We start from the raw sequence: 17,878 nt of genomic DNA on the forward strand, positions 1-17,878 counted from the left end.
CTATCTTAGCTGGAGTATTAACACACACACGCACTTGGGTGGAGCTCTAAGACTTGTGTTAACTTAATATCAACATATAGGACCTTTAACCTCAAGTTTTTCTTCCCCTTACGGTCTGATGTATTTGATACAATTTAAGGATTTTAAAAATACTATTATACTTTCACAGACAAGCATTCGGCAACCTGAGACAACTTTAGCTGGCTGAAATGACTAACAGAACTATAAATAAACATAATAACTACTACGTATTTGGCTGGGATGGTGTTGCCTTTTGGTTTCATCACTGAAACAAGCTTAAAAATATATATCTGTGCTAATGCACTCCATTTTGAAAACCACATTAATACAGCAACGATGACAAAACATCTCACTTGAGTTTGGTGGTTAATGGGTTTCTAGAAGGAAGTCTTTTTTAGATGTAGAGAATCATTTAGCTAAATGCTAAATTAAGTAGGAGCTACCGGCTAGAGCCATTTCTATTGAGCCAAATCACTCAGTTTTCCACGGTTATGACACTGTGTCAATAAAAGTGCTTTAAAGCAGCTTGGTTCTTCGCTTAATGTCTTAAAGTCCTAATTTAGCCCCAAGCTGTCATTTTACCTAAATCCAAAATGCAGTTTTTGTTTAAATTTTGTTTTTTATCATCATAAAAAGCATAAAGCACATGGAAGTGAAACTCAACCAGTCGTGGTAAATGTGACGAAAAGCTACAGGTCAATTAATTGCGAGTTCAAATTAAAGAAAAAAAAAGTGTAATTGAAAAAAGTATCGTTTGATGATATGCCTTCTTTTCTGACATACAAGAACATTTACCGCATTACAGCATTTAAAGTTTATTATTTCAGCAATGCACTAGGAACTCTAAAGTTATACAGACATGACATACACACACACACACACACTCACACAAATACATGAAAATATCACTTTATTTTACAGAATGCTACCATGCTTGTATTTAATAGGCGAGTGTGTGGTAGTAAAATAGAATTTACTGCTATATAATATAGATACTTTTAAAATAAAGTGATCTTTAAAAGATAAAAAACAATATTTTAAAGCAGGTACTCAAGTACAAACAAAACTACTACGTTTGTACAGCAGTACTTTGAGCAGTCATAATAATAACTCACGATAAAAATACAGACTATAATTATACACCAATCAGCCATAATATTACAACACAAACTGGTGGTGTCTGGCACCGGGAGGTTGGCAGCGGATTCTTTTGGTGCGGGATCCGGCCTCCGTGGATTTGACTTGTTTGTCTGGCCCATTCAATTGGTTCTTGTTCGGATTGGAATTCGGGGGGTTGGGTTAGTGGCGCCATGCATGAAGACCTTTCCAGGTTAGCTGTGCTGCATTGGCGTTCCTATGTGATTGGACTGGACAGACTGGTCGTCTTTGGTCCCTGAGGGCACTAGTGAGCCTTGGGTGCCCATGATCCTGTCACTAGTTTACTAGTGTATAGTTGGTGACATGTTGTTCAGTTCAGCTGGCGGTGGTCATAACATTATAGCTGATTGGTGTGTAAGTCAAGGTGAGCTCTAAACAGAATAATGTGGAGGAAAAATGTGTATTATAGGCAGAAATGCCTTAATGTAATAAGGGGAAGAGCTCGACATAGAATGCACAGACCGGTTTGCGCTGACAGAAAAGTGATAGTAACTAAAAAAAAAAAACTCAAAGCGAAATGATAAAATTTGAGGAGGGTGAGCTACAACATCAGGAAGCCACATCAAGCTGAATAAAAGAAAAACAGCATTTACTTTTTATAATGTTAAATATTGTGTAAATGTCATTTTCAATGCTGGAGACATTGTACTAAAATCATCACTTGAATGAATGATGTCAGAATTGCACCGAAGTGCTAGGGCCTGCTGAGCAAACAAAGTATTTTTAAACACTTCAAGTTCCTATGCAGATCAATTTTGAATATCACCACGTACTAACCTAGTAAATACAAAGTATTTGCAAGACTGTACAATAAAGTACAACCAAAACAAAAAAAACAACATTAATATGCTCTTGTTCACTCATTCATGGTGTCTGTCCCGCATACCTGACTATAAAGAAGAAAGGAATGGATTAAGAAACTGTTTATTTGTTCACTGGTCTCTTTTTTTTTTCAAGAGTTATATGGCACACAGTGTCAGCTCAAAAAATTATACACACCTCAGGAAAAGACAAATAGTATGATGTATATTATATTAATATAATATTAATAATATTATCATATCATCATATATACCAATATATAATGTATAACAATACATTTACTATAGTATTAAAATTCTTTCCTGAAGTGTATATAATTTTTTGGCTGACTCTGTGTGTGTTTGTGTGTGTGTACAGTACTGTGCAAAAGTCTTAGGTGCCATATTATATGCTGTACCAATTTTGTTATATATGTTTATCATGTCTGCATAATTATGTACAAAACCATTCAGTATTTCCATATATATAACTTAAAAATAAATAAATTAATAACATTACAGGAGAATATATGCATGGCTGTAAAGAAAAAAAAAATAGTACAAGACAGACCACTTTTCAGATAATGTACGCTCCTGGGATTTGCATAAAAATAGAAAGGGGCAAGTGTGATAAAGTTACCAGAAGAATTCTCCAGCAAGCTCAGTAAAACCTAACAGCTGTTTTTTTATAAAACTGCACAAATCTGTGTCTAAAACTCCTGATTTTAAGCAATGAGTTTTCACTCCAAATATTGACTGTTTATTTTATTACTCTTTATTGCTCTTTTTAGAAGTTTCTTTTATGCAGAAATGTTTTTAAAAGCATCTTTTGCTTATGCCATATTTTTGTGTGTGCCCAAGACCTTTGCACAGAACTATAAGGAAAACAGCTGTTAGGTTTTACTGAGCTTGCTGGAGAATATATGAGTTCTTCTGGTAACTTTATTACACTCGCTCCTTTCTATTTTTATGCAAATCCCAGGAGCGTACATTAGGTTTTTTGTTTCCATCTGGATGCTGTCTTGTACTTTATATTTTTTCCTTACAGCCATGCTTATATTATCCTGTAATGTTATTTATTGATTTTAAAGTTATATATGGAAATACTGAATTATTTTGTACATAATTATGCAAACATGATAAACCTATATAATAAAACTGGTAGATCATGTACTGTAGTATGGTGCCTAAGACTTTTGCACAGTACTGTATACACACTCACACACTTAAGTATTATAATAAGTGTATTTAGTAACGGCGTGTATGAGAATGCCCTCAAGTACCTCACTGACATTCAGCATTGCACAAAACGACAATATCAACACAATTACTTGAATTGAATTGAATTTGCATAATATCGCTCTCTCCAGCATGTCGGCTAATCCGAACGAACGCTTTAAAATCAGCCCCTTGGTATCAACACAGTGAGAGACAGAAGTGTTAAAGCTTTACCTCATGCTTTATTTAACATAAAAAAATAATAAAATCCCTTCTGGATCTTCAGCTGGTAGGCGTCTATTAGAGAACTCGGCGTATGATACGGTATAAGCATGCAGAGTTCCAGCATCGTGGCCAGGGCTTTACCAGGTACAGCGTAAAAAAAAAAAAAAACGTAGCAGCTCAAACAGCCGTGTCCGTGCGTTGGGAATCCGAGCTGGGCGATACATATCTCTGTCACAAAGAAAGAGGTTACGCTACACTGTCTCATAGTATTGTGTGGAGATGTTGAAGGTCCCTGTTATTAAGGATTCACTTTTAGCCTCGTATCAGAGTGCTCGGTTTGGATGCAGTTACAAACGTAACAAAAGTTAACTCTCGTGATACATTTAGTTTACTAAAAAAAAAAAGTCTAAATGTAAAACAGTCTCAATGTCCGTACGTACAATGTGAGAGTAAGAGATCGAAAAATCGTGGTGGTGTACTGGTGTTTAGATTACTCCACTAATTGATACGGTTTATAATTTATAATTGTTGGTGTATTTTTTCCCCCTGGTAGTCACATGATGCATTTTATAACATCCTCGAAAACTTTAACAGTGACATTTCATCATGATATTTTATCACATAGGATCTGATTGGCTTTGTTCAGCAGGATTAAGATATAATATATATATAAAAACACATAAGAGCATTATTATTATTATTATTATTATTATTTATAATAATAATAATGTTTGAATTTCATCATCCAATGAAAATTGACCTGTAATTGAACAATGCTCCTGCACCAAACAGAAAAGGCAGGCACTGCGAATCCGAGGCTATTACCTTGAGAATGAGGCTATTAAACACTTTGGCCTTAATAAAGTCCTTACACAAAGGCTTGCTGATTGACACTCGGTGTAACTGCGTGCCACTACAATCCATTCTACACGTCCGTACTGCTGGAAGCGGCCTCGTTCCTCGATTTGTCCTTTACTGAGGTCCTGGACCTCTCGATCCCTCGCTGTGCTCCGAGCCCCACATCTGATAGAAGTGGGTAAAGTCGACGTAGGGCGGGACGCGGCCCGTCTCGTCCGGCTGCGCCGCCTGGCTCGCACGCTGTCTGAAGAGGCTGCCGTCGCCTGAGCTGGAGCTGGAGCTCTGCGTGTGTGTGTTGGTGGACTGTAGGGTAGCCGTGGGACTTTGCCTGCACACACACACAGGGAGGGGACACACAGAGACACATTAAGGGCTTATGACGGGTCATAAAATGTGTAGGCGTAAGAAGGCTCAAAGGACCTATTAGGCTGCAGGCTACGAGAGTAAATGTTTAACAGTTATTGAACTATCCTAATTAACATGAGGCGAAAGATTTATGATCTGTATTAGTCGTTACCTCAGTGCTGTTGAATTCACAAATCTGATTTAATAAACCGGAAATTTATGGTAAGCTGTGCATTTAACTAAAAAATAAAAAAATAAAAAAATAAATCTAAACAGTGGCTATGTGTACATGGACAATGTGTCTTCACTCCAGCTGAAATAATTCCTTTTAAAGATTTCAGTGTCACTATTTACATGAACGCTAATCCAGTGAAAATTCGATCGGTATAAAACTTTTGTGACATGCGCAAAGCTGTGAACTGTTAAATCTGCTGGAAGTAGCAAAAATATAATTTCTCCAACTTTGAGGTTTCAGTTACAGTCAGATTGTTCATCTTTCTCTGTAAATCCTGCCTTCTGTGCTGTGATTAGTTGCAAGAAATCAGCTTCATCTCCACCAAAAAAAAAACCCTGAATATTGATTCATATATATATATATTATTACACGCCATCTCAGTTCTGAATGATTTCTCGATGTATGCATTCAGATCACGTATTCATTTATTTACTTGACAATAATCCCAGATTGCTATATCAGTCACACTCACACAGTGTAAAACAAAAGACTATTAATTTACCAATCAGGTCAGAGATTAGCAAATGATTCAGTCACACAGCTCGATCGCTTCTCTCATCGCTGTTCCTCATTAAAGGCATCCTGCTGCCACTTACATCAACAAAAAGGCAGACCTACGTAAGCTAATCAGTTCACTTGGTGAAGTTGGAGCAGTGTGTCTTTATTTTTTTGACAAAAACTCTGAGCTTGAAACTTGTTCGTTCACTAACTATTTACTATTCATCTTGTTTATTACTGTCCACATTCTATTTATGTTCACCAGCTTATTGATGTTAAGAGTTCTAAAATAGGGAAAAGTTACTTTTTTAATACATTATATATTATTTATTAATTGTACAGGTTTGTTAAAAGTTTACACACCCCACTCTCATTCACATCAGAGTCAGACTGCTCGCATGAGTTTGCATGATGCATTTTTTTATCCTGATTGAGCAATACGTGGTGGTTTTAAGTCTAGTTTTGTAACACACCAATAGATGGCAGCACAAGACTCTGCGCACACTTACAGGGAGCGCCGACCTTCATAAGTTGGTGTGCCAAAAGACTAGTGATGGGAAACTTGTATCATTTTAGGGACTCGGTTCTTTAAATCTTGTTCATCAAAATCTTTTTTTGAGTCATTTAGTTAATTTAATCTTAGTTAATTTTTTAATCAGAAATAAAATAAAATGTTGCATTTTCAATAAATAGACCCCCAACATATCTGCATACACAAATTTTGGCTATAGTTCCAGTAATGAAAATATTACAATGCAGCTAAGGACATATTATAATAAACAGAATGAGTAGCTCACCTCTCATATCTTCCAGTCTGAGTTATTCGTTCTTTTGAATCTACTGCACCGCATAGTGTCTATGGGAGTCACGTGACAAAAGAACAAACGACTCGGACCAAAGACTCAAGATTACTACTCATTTCTGTTTCCTGTACTAAACCTACGGAGGTTTTGCGATGATATGCGCCGCCCATCATAAAATAAACGAATCACTCTCAGAGATCACCGGATGAAGATGAGAGATCAGGAAGACCTTCAACGTGCTCAACCCTCGAAAATGTCGAAACCCTTCAGCAATTTGTGCATGATGATTTTCGGAGAACGATCGACAACACTGTTGCCGTTCTCGGAGTGTCATACGAAACAATCCAGTCGAAATTTCCACGTGTGATTTGAACATGCGTCATGTCGCTGTTGAGTTTGTCCCCAGGCTGCAGTACCCAGGAGCAGAAGGAACCTCGCGTCAAGATTTGCCAAGAACTTCGTCGGTGTTCTGTGGACGACTCATCCCTTATGTCGAGGATCATTACTGGTGATGAAACTTTAGATACGACCCTGAGACGAAGCAACAGTGGAAGAGAATATCATCCCCTCGACCAGAAAAGGCGAGGCATGTCCGCAGAAAGACTAAGTACATGCTCGTCATCTTTTTTCACATTTGGGCCGTTGTGCATTTCTCCCCCAGGGGCCAAACCATCAGGTAGAGTTTTACTTCCGGGTTTTAGGGCGTCAATTCAAAAAAACAAAACAAAAACTTGTAAACCCAATGCAAGCTGTCTGAAATCTCAAAACATTTTGATACCACCTCGTGTAAGGGCTCATGTGAACGTACCTACAGACAGTTTTGCAGTTAGCTACTAACTTAAAAAAAAACAGGCGAATCTGATCCCAGAACTATAATGTTTCTTTTATATTACACTTCTAAATAACATCTGTTGTTTTTTTTATCAGTACAAGGACGTACTATAGCTGTGCAACAAATAACTTCCTTAAAAGAGCCCCTGCACATGTTGAGCACAACAATAAAATAAAGAAATGGAAATGAATCAAGGTAGACTGCTATTCAATACTCTGTCCTGGAATCATCCTCTGGAGAAGGGCGCAGGTGCACTCTTCAAACAAGCAGGAAATGTGAAGAAGAAAAAAAAAAACAGCCTGTGCACAATGCTACATGGACCTCTGCATAAAATATTTATCAAAACTTTAATAGGAAAAACTGGAGCAAAGACAAAAAAAAAAAAAAAAAAAAAAAACAGACTGGACCATACCCGGGCGTGGGGGTGCCTCCTTCCAGCGTGGAAGCCGTATTGGTCCCGTTGGTGAGCGTGCCCTGGGCTGGCATGACCAGAGAGAGAGTCACGCTCGTCTTACTGGTGCTCTGGTTGTTCGAATAGGGCACTGACACTGGGTAGATACGCCCACCTGAGGAGACAGAGAGAGAGAGAGAGAGGAAGTGAAAGCGCAGAACGGCGAGATGGTAACGAAAGATTGAAGAAGTAGATAGTATTGAAAGAAAGGGGGGGCGGAGGGGGAAGGGGGGTGCGTTTGAGGCAATAAAGGAGAAATAAAAAGAGAGATCAGAGAGGAGAGGAAGGAAGGAACAGTGAATGAGGTGAAGAGAAAAGCCATTATAGAAGACAGACAGAAAGAGGGCAAGGAGAAAGAGATGAGGTGAAAAAGGAGAAATGAAACAGATGACAGAGAGAGAGAGAGACAGCGTAAAAGAGAAAGCAGACGGTGTTAAATAAAGATGGCTATGATGTACTGTATGAAGTTGCCGTAATGATTCCCTTAACGATTCCACCGTCGTTCCCTCGGTATTGATTTTTACGCACTTTACAATCTGCGCACTACAGAAACTTATAACTCGAGTGAAAAAACTGAACGAAAATAATCTGTGTGTGTGTGTGTGTGTGTGTGTGTGTGTGTGTGTGTAAAAACAGAATATGCATTCTCTGGCCAGTTTATTAGGAAATAAAATAATAAACAGCTTATTAAGAACTAATAAACTTCTCATTCCGGAGAATGTGCTGCGGAACAAAAATATGATTTCAGAGAACCTGACATTTTAAAAGTACATCGGGAAAAAAAAAAAAATTAAAAATGAAAATGCCGAGTTGAAGGCTGCGGTAACTCAAATACAAGACTTTGAGGAAAAGGCCTTACGATAGCACTGAGCACATCAAGTTCAGGGAATAAAAAAAAAAAAAATCAAATAAAATACTCTTCCGCATTGTGGTGTTTGATGTGAACATTAAAAGAAGCTCTTGACCTGTATCCGCATGACTTGCCATGGATAACGCAAGAACGTTCCTGCTAAAGTGCACTTATAATAATTAAGCTTTCTTTTTCTAGACGTCTGCTCCAAACGCAGCCATGACTGAAATCCTTTCTGTTATATAAACTGCACTAACCTGCCTTTTTGTCTCTGCCTTTCATTTATTCACTCGACCGAAGCTTTTTCTCCTAAAGCCACTGATAAGTAACGAAGAAGAAAAATCTTATGCAGGCTTCACACATCTGATGGTAAATTTATAAAACTGGGTTTACCATGAAACCTTACATATACAGTGAGGTCAATAAGTATTTAATCACCCTGTGATTTTGCAATTTTTTCTTACTTTGAAAAATTATGGAGGGGTCTACAATTTTCAGCTTAGGCGCATTTCCACTGTGAGAGACAAAATCTAAAAAAAATAAAAAATCCGGAAATCACATTGTATGATTTTTAAAAAATGTATTTATGAATTACTGTGTTAAATAAGTATTTGATCACTTGCTGATTTCTGACCCTCAAAGACCTGTTATTTTGCTTTTGAATAGTCCATATGCATTCTTAGCATCATTGATACCCCATGTATCTACTTAGACTTTGGCTGATTGTGGGGTGCACAGATGTCTTTATGACAGCTAACGACCTCAAACAGGTGCTACTAATTTAGAATCAAGAGCAGAGTGTAGCTGGACTATTTAAAAGCTAAATAACAGGTCTTTGAGGGTCAAAAATCTGGCTGATAAACAAGTGATCAAATACTTATTTGACACAGTAATTCACAAATAAATTGTTAAAAAAAATCATACACTGTGATTTCCGTATTTTTCTTTTTAGATTCTGTCTCTCAAAGTGGAAATGCACCTATGCTGAAAACTGTAGACCCCTCCATGATTTCTATGTAAGAGAACTTGCAAAATATATATAGATATATTAAAATACTTATTAACCTCACTGTATGTGTATATATCAATCACCTACTTCATTACACCTGTTCAACTGCTCGTTAATGCAAATATCTAATCATCCGATCACTTGGCAGAAACTCGGTACATTTAGACATGTTCAAGCATCAGAATGGGGAAGGAAGGTGCCTTCGTGGCATGTTTGTTGGCGCCAGACAAGCTGGTCTGAGTATTTCCGAACCTGCTGAACCAGGAAACTGAGGCTACGGTCTGCATAGTCTCCCCAAAATCTCTCAAACAGAACAGCACACAGGACTAAACCATTTTTGCACATTCATACACAACCTTGACATATCTATTTTATTTTTGCACACTGCATCTACACTTTCGTGCATATTTGCACACTTTCCGGACATTTCTTCTTAAATATCATTTCAATTTCCATTTCAAGTTTTTCTAGTTTTTCTATATTTGTACAGCTAAATTTTCTATTTTTTTATGTTTATTTTTTTTCATAGGCTGTGGCATTTAAACCATGCACATTTGGTACTAATGCGTCTAAAATGCGCCAGGAAAATATCTCTCACATCAATAACACCACCAGCAGCAGCCTGAACCGCATGAACCGATGATGCAAGGCAGGATGGATCCATGCTTTCATATTGTTTATGTCAAATTCTGGGTGTTAGCGCAGAAATTAGGACTCAACAATTTTCCAGTCTTCTGTAGTTCATTTTTGGTAAGACATTTGATGTGGACTGTAGCCTCAGTTTCCACTCAGATAGCCTTAGTTTCCAGAGACACCTCCGGTACACCTCGGTTGTAATGGGGAGTTATTTGAGATACTCCAAGTTACTTTTTTTTTCCCACTGCTGAAACCCGAGGTACTCTGCACTTGCTCTGTTTTCTCATTTCATGGACCTTCCGGAATGAATTTTGCAAACAATGCAAGGTTTAACTGTTACACACACACAAACACACACACACAAACACACACACACAAACACACACACACACACACACAGTTAAACCTTGGATTGCAAGCACAATTCTTTCCAAAAGCGTGGTTGTAATCCAAAACATTTTATATTGAAGCGAATTTTCCCCATAAGAAATAATGAAAACTCAGATGATTCATTCCACAACTCAAAAATAAAACAAATTAACCTGCACTTTACTGTTGAAAAGAATCATAGATGGTGTGAGACGAAAGAAGGGAGAAAGGGGGGTAATTGCCTCCTTTTGAGGATTTCGCGGAAATATGATGTTGGGTTGTCGTTAAACAAAATCACCTCCCGCACTGCTGCAGTCTTTTTAACCTTTTTAGCCGTTGTTGCTGTACATTTACTAAAGAACAGTCACTTGGACACACACACACAAAAAAAAACTTCACACGTGCACACAGTAATCACAGTGTTATAGTAACCATTACATGTGCGCACAGACGTTGACTATACAAGTGCAGAGACTATGCGAAAGAGAAGAACCTTTGGCTCGGTTGTGATCATGTGACGCTTGGCAGACAAAGCGTATACGTACTGCTCGTTTTGCAAGACTTCGCTCGTTTATCAAGTTAACGTTTATTGACCTTAATCTTTCGATCACTGATGCTGGACTTTAATTGCTGATCAAATCCAGGCCCATATTAATCTGCTGCTTCAAAAGATGTTCCCGCTCTTTGATAAAAATAAATAATGAAAAGAAAAGAAAACAGACTGACGCTGACTCTATCATACAGAAAATGGTGCAGGTGTCGAAACAGGAAATGGCACAAACCATTAAATTGTGAAATTCACAGACATGAAGTGAGAGACCCGAAGTACGTAAAACAGATGCAACCGTCTTTATAAAAAAAAGTTTAAAACCATAACTAATGTTTATTGTACTGTGAAATAGTATGTGCGCCTTCTTTTTTTATTTATTTTTTTACTTTTATTACACATAAATGATTCAGATCATTAAAATAATTTTAATATTACATAAAGATAACCTGAGTAAACACAAAATGCATTTTTTAAATAATGATTTCATTTTTTAAAGATACAAAAAACTGCCCAAACCTGCCTGGACCTATGTAAAGAAGTATTTGCCCCCTAAACCTAATAACTGGCTCAAGTGTTTGTGATAACTGTGAATGATTTTTTCACACAACCGTGGAGGACTTTTGGCCCACTCTTCAATGCAGAATTGTTTTAATTCAGACATACTGGAAGGCGTTCGAGCATGAACGGCCTGTTTAAAGTCACGCCGCATCGTCTCGATCAGATTCCTGTCCGCATCTTGACTAGGCTGCTCCAAAACCTTAATTATGTGCTTAATTAAAGTGAACTGGAGGTCACAAACTGATGGCAGATTTTCTGGTAGAGCGCCGGATTTATGGTTCCATCGATTATGAAAATTTGTCCACGCCCTGAAGGTGCAAATTCCCAGACCATCAAACTACCACCACCGTGTTTGACTGTTGGCATGATGTTCTTTTTATGAAATGTTAGTTTTTACGCCAGATCCAACGAGACGTAAACACCTTCCAAAAAGTTAAAATTGTGTCTTATCAATTCACAGGAAAATTTTTCCAAAAAATCTTGGAGATAATCAAGTTAACCTTAGGAAAATGTGAGCAGTGGCTTTTGCCTTGGAACTCTCCCATGGATGCCATTTTTGCACAGTCTCTTTCTTATTTTCTCACATAGGACCAGGTAGGTTTAAACAGGCTCTTTTCCCTTAAGAAATAATATAATCGTTTAAAAACTGAATTTTGGTATTTACTCGGGTTACCTTTGTATAATATAAAAATTAGTTTTTATGATCTGTATATTGTGTGTGACAAATATGCAAAAACAAAAACAAAAACAGATAATTAGAAAACCAAATACATTTTCACGTTCTTTGTAAATTTTTCATAATTTCTCATCACTAGAGAAAAAAAAAAAAACTAAACAATAAAATAAATAAATAAATAAATATATATGTTACATTCTTGCTCTTAAAAATATCAAAAGTAATATTTTTTTAAGATGAACTGCATAAAGGAGGTTGAGATTCCAGGCGTCCTGGTGTTTAAACCAGAATCTTTAGCTAAACGATTATTTCTGCATGAACTTTTGCTCGTGTTCGTGAAAAATGGTGATCGTTTCGGGGCATGTGGTTTATTTTTTTATTTATCTGCCGTTTTTTTCCACAGCTAAAACCCGAGGTACTCTGCGCTTGCTCTGTTTTCTCATCTGAGCATCCGACCACAGGAATGTACCTCCCACTGGCCTGCGACGACTGAACGTGCTCTCGGGCTGGTGCCAATGACACGCCGTACGAGAAAGTGGAACGCGACAGCTGGCTTGTTGTTTTGGCTAGGCTCGGACAGCTTTGGCTAGCACCCTATTTATGACGCCATCAGAACATAACAAGGACGGATTTAAAAAAAAAAAAAAGCTCGTATTTACGACTTTAAAATACCACTCAAAAAAAAACACTTTTGGGTAAAAAAAAGATCTTGGAATACGCTAGTTATATAAGGCACAGAAAGAACCACATACACACACACACAGAAACACACATTAAGAGAGAGAGAAAGAGAGAAAGAGAGAGAGAGAGTGGGACAGAGAGCGAGGTATGTTTACCTTGCGTTGGAGTAAGCGAGCCGTCTGAAAGAGGGTAATTAATGGTGCGAATGAGCAGGGTCATGTCCTCGTGGCGTGAACACTGCACCGCTCTCTGTCTGGCGTAGGCGTCATGATGAAGCCGCTTCACGCGTTCCACCACCGACTGGGCCACCGCCTCCACGTTGCCCTGTTGGGCCAACTCAGCTGACACCATGGCAACCATCTCCTAAAGGAAGGAATTATGGGACATGGAGTCCATATGCAGAATAAGTGGCTAGTAATATTAAATTAAAGACTGTCTAATCGTATAACCTTACAAAGGCTTTCCAGTTCAACTTTTTCTTTTTTTTGACTGAAATTTGCTCATTTAGTCAAAAAAAAAAAAAAAAAAAAAAATGGAAAATGCATGAATTTAGTATATTGAATAATATCAGAAAAGACAAAGGTGTGGTTGATGGTCAACAATTAGAAAAAGGAACTACCTGGGATGTATCAGATATTAATCAAATATTTTCTTTTAAAATTAAAACAATTTTTTCTATTTATTTCATTCAGTGTTGCCAATGTTGTTGCTAAAATGGCCAAGGAATAAATCTCTCAAGGTTGCTAAACTGCTGCTGATAGTCAAGTTGACAAAACAGGTTCAATTGACTCAATGTCACTGGTGTAAAGTCTTATAATGTTGTATTTGTGACAAAACCTTGATCACGATGTTCTCGATAACCAATCATCCATCCCCGTTGTTCCCACTGGCCTATCACTGATTACCGCTCTCTGTCACACCCTCGTACCGCTTCCTCACTTATCTCTAAGACATTTACCAAAGCGAGTCGCAATTTTCTTCTTTCAATTAACATTTTCATGACTGTCTCGCTGTCACTGCTCATCATTCTGAAATAAGCATGGTATAGTGAGCATGCTATTCTGAAAACTAATATGCAAATGAACTAAGAAGACCTCCTTTTAACAAATAAATGAATTATTTAGGAAATAACTAACAGAATTACAGTACTAACTAACACAATAACACAATTAATGATTGTCAATGCTGATAAAACTAGACTTCTTTCTACAGCCTTCTTAATTTAGTAACGGCCAATAAAAGACAAAACCCACAGATCGTAATCTTTCAGTAATGAAGCTCAGCAACAGCAGAGCAAAACTTTTGAAACAAACCTTAGCAACTTTCTTCTCAAAAGAATCGGCAAACATTGCTTTTATTTTATTTATTTAACCACTAAATCAATTGAGAAAAGGCTTGAATGGCGTTCAGTCTAATTAGACACTTTGTCCTTTAACTGATAATAACAATCTCTATGAATTCATCTGTTGGCGTTATATAATAAAAGCACACTTTTATTTAGAAAGTTTTATCACCTATTATTCAGTTTTCTGAGGCTGAATAAAAGCCAAACTCTTACTTTTGTTCTGTTTGTTGTTTGGTTTTAAGGTTCACTCCACATGATTAAAGCAACCAAAGAACAAAAAAAAACTTTAGTTGAATAGTGTCTTAGGCCGAAAAAACTTAATTAAACACTTTCATTTATTGATTATAAACACAGCGATGGCAAAAAGAAACCAAACAAACCAAGTAGTCAGAGTTTGAGACTAATACAAGCTCGAATACAGACTCTTGGTACAAAGTCTATGCATTTCTTCTGTCAGAAATTGTGATTAAACTATAACAAAGCATAAGCACCTTCCAGACACTACATCTGATTGACGGCCTGTCAAAAGGCTACGATTACGTTATTGTCGTGGTGTCATGAAGGGTGTTATCTTGCTGTGATTAAAACTTTCCCATGCACTGTAAGTTAATGGCTGGTGTAAATATGGAAGGTTGTTCATGCTTGTTGTCATGGTTACATTTCGACATGGTTATGTAGTGTGAAGCAGTAATTCAGCACCGCAATCTAAATACAGCGGACATCTGATGATAAAACTTCTGATCAAAAACAAGCAAGATCGTCTTCTTTATATTACTTACATCATAAATAAGAACATGGGAATTACTCATGTGAGCGAGAACACACCTGATTGGCCTGCTCAGGTCCATGTGCTGCCTCAAGCGCCTTAATGAGCCCCTCTGACATCAGCAAGAGAAAGCCTGTGACTCCGTCCAACGACTGGCCGCCGTGAAGCTCGGGCTCTGCGATGATTGGCTTACTCTTAGCCGCGCTGATGGTGGACATGTCGGATACACAAAGCGTATAATTTAACCATCAGGTTGTGTCATCTTTTAGGTTAAAACAAACCAAAACTTGAGTCATCGTTAAACAAGTGCCTGTGAGAGCGGTATGAATTAGAAAGCAGCAACTTCCTTTGCATGGCTGTGGCTTTTACAAGGCAGGAAGCTGAGGTCTGGCTGAGCAGGTTAGCAGGTTTGTAAAAGAGTGGTAATGCAGTGGTAGTTGAACTGGACAAACAGGCAACAAAGGGGAAAAGTGGAGAGCAGATCAAACAGAGAGAAACCCATAGACAAAGAAACAAACTCTACCAAAGAGACGGAATGAATATAGAATAGAGAAAGAGACAGTCTGGTGTATGCAGAGACAGAGATATGGAAAAACAGCAGACAGGTGCGCTCAACATGCTGTAATTTTATATACAGACTGCAGTGTCAAGTTGAAACATCTTATTTATTGACTGCGACTGAGCAAATGGAATTTAATGAGAACATTTCAATAGCCACTAACGGTTTAAAAAAGTAAGCTAAAAAAAAAAAAAAAAAAGTAAAGTGAGACAAGCTATTGTGTCTGGATAAACATCGAACCAAGAAATAAGAAGTATTAACGTGTGTCTGTGGCTGTCTGTGCTCTGAGCTGGAAGATTACACTCTGTGTTTTGCCTTTTCTGAAGTTTTGTGGACGTCTCTAGATGTAAACCTGCCTGACTGGTGTTTACCAACCAATACATGCATCTAAATGCATAATCATTTACCAATGAAATGCTGTTAAGATTAAAAACATATTAACTGATATGGTTTGTTGTGTATGTAGTGTAAACCTTAACAACCCAGGCTGTAATCTAACGGTAACTTAGGTAGCTTATCCTTTACATGCTCTCTAATACCTCATTTGAAGAATTCCTTACGTGAATGCCTGACTGACCCGGCCTGCCTACGATGATCACCGGCTTTACATTCACGGAGCACTCTGCCATAAAACTGATCGAAATTGTTCTAAAACTATTTCAGTAAACCAACCTCGGTTTATGAGAGCGGATAAAGGGCCAGGGCTATTCACGGACAGAAGTTATTTGTGCTTCTATGTGGAAGCAAACAAGCTTTTTATCCATAAAAAAAATTTGAAAAATGAATATGTGGAGATCTGTGCTGATATTATGTGTGCCATGAGAAACACGATTACGTTGTTTAATGTTTAAATAAATCTCAAATCAAAGGGAGAATGTGTGTCTGGTTATCATTAATTATTAAAAATTATTTATTGATTGTTACCATGTTCAACGAATCAGTTAAGATAGATCGATAGATAGAACTAGATAGATAGATAAAAATTGGAAAGCTAGATGAAAGATAAATAGATGGAGAAAAATAGAGATCTAGTAGAAGAGTAAATTGTAGTGTTTATATACATTTACTGTGTGTGTGTGTATATATATATAGACACTCAAACACACATATTGAATACAGTTACTGAAAAGAAAATAGTTAAGACAAACGTGTGAAATGCGTAACCCTAGTGAAATGTTTAGAAATCCGATGTGAAAACGTTTACACACCAAGATTGATAAATAAAGCTCATCTCATATGAGTCTTGTATGTTTAAAAAAAAAAAAAAAAGAGGATGGTTTTTAAAGCTTTGAAACATCAAAGAGATCTGTTTTAATACTGGTAGCTGATACTTTTTAATATAACACATAAACCGAAACATAGCAATCGATTTCAAAACTTAGAGGAATTACAATCAGATGGAAGTGTTAATTAATCATGCTGAAATGAGCGTTATGTTAAATTTAATGTTTGGGGCTTTAATGAAATGAAAATGATGTATGTTTTAGCTCGAAGCGTACATTATTTAAGGAGAGGGGTGTGTGTGTGTGTGAAAGCCTGAATAACTGTGCTGTTTTTGTTTCCTTTGTGAAACCCACCTGAGGACGTCGATGTCTGTGTAGTTGAATTTCACCTTGTAGTCTCCGATCCGCCTCAAACTGCCCTGGCCTGCGATTATCCCCGTCTGTCTAAGACGATTTGGGTCCAGGCCTGAGAGAGAGAGAGAGAGAGAGAGAGAGAGATTAATCTAAGAGATAGTTTTACCTAACTATGACACATACAAAGTAATGCTCACTGCCCACACAGTGAGTGAGTGTGTGTGTGTGTGTGTACTCACCCAACTGAGCCAGTCTGGCCAGCTCATCTTCGTTATCGGTTGTGTGGGCTCGTCCAATCTGAATCACCTGATTCTGACGGTCGCTGGTGTACTTGCACAGCAGGGCTCGATTGGTGCCTATGCACACACACACACACACACACACACACACACATACACACATCTGTTACTCTGACTGATTTACCTTCTTAATAGTTCATTCACGAATAAAAATTTGAAATCAAAACACGAAAGGGAGCGCTGTTATAGGAAAATAATCAGACATGGGCTGGTGTGATGCAATGCTTTTTCCAATAACAGCAGCATGGCCCTGAGGTGTTTCTTTTTTTCCCTCTAACATCGCAGCAATTATCAATTACACTACAGCAGCCTGTCATGTTACTAAGAAACTAGGCAGCACAAATCCCTCTGCTCTGAATACTTTACCGAGGAGGTAAACTAACTGGTTTCTTTCATACATCATAAATAAACAGCTCCTTAAAGATAGCGTCACCTTATATTAAGATTCCTTTGTTTAAAAAAATTAGTTTGATCCCTTTATTGTCAGCCATAGATTATGTAGCGTTAACCTAACCTGTAAATTAGAGTCTACTTGTCATTTCAACCAAACAAGTCACTG

General features: G+C 37.5%; 1 protein-coding gene across 2 annotated transcripts in view; it reads right to left on the bottom strand.

The window, feature by feature from the left end:
- Nucleotides 1-3,419: 3,419 nt before the first annotated feature.
- tab1 (TGF-beta activated kinase 1/MAP3K7 binding protein 1) overlaps nt 3,420-17,878 on the bottom strand; it is a 43,673-nt gene continuing 29,214 nt past the window's right edge. For both annotated transcript variants that reach the window (XM_053497849.1, XM_053497846.1), the window contains 6 exons: nt 17,260-17,376; nt 17,021-17,132; nt 14,944-15,088; nt 12,929-13,136; nt 7,406-7,559; nt 3,420-4,608 (listed from right to left, as the gene is read on the bottom strand). In XM_053497849.1, the coding sequence (XP_053353824.1) occupies nt 4,395-4,608; nt 7,406-7,559; nt 12,929-13,136; nt 14,944-15,088; nt 17,021-17,132; nt 17,260-17,376 (950 nt within the window). In that variant the 3' untranslated portion in view covers nt 3,420-4,394. The remainder of the gene's footprint in view (nt 4,609-7,405; nt 7,560-12,928; nt 13,137-14,943; nt 15,089-17,020; nt 17,133-17,259; nt 17,377-17,878) is intronic.

This window comes from Clarias gariepinus, chromosome 6 (genome assembly GCF_024256425.1).
Source record: "Clarias gariepinus isolate MV-2021 ecotype Netherlands chromosome 6, CGAR_prim_01v2, whole genome shotgun sequence".
NCBI classification, from domain to species: domain Eukaryota; kingdom Metazoa; phylum Chordata; class Actinopteri; order Siluriformes; family Clariidae; genus Clarias; species Clarias gariepinus.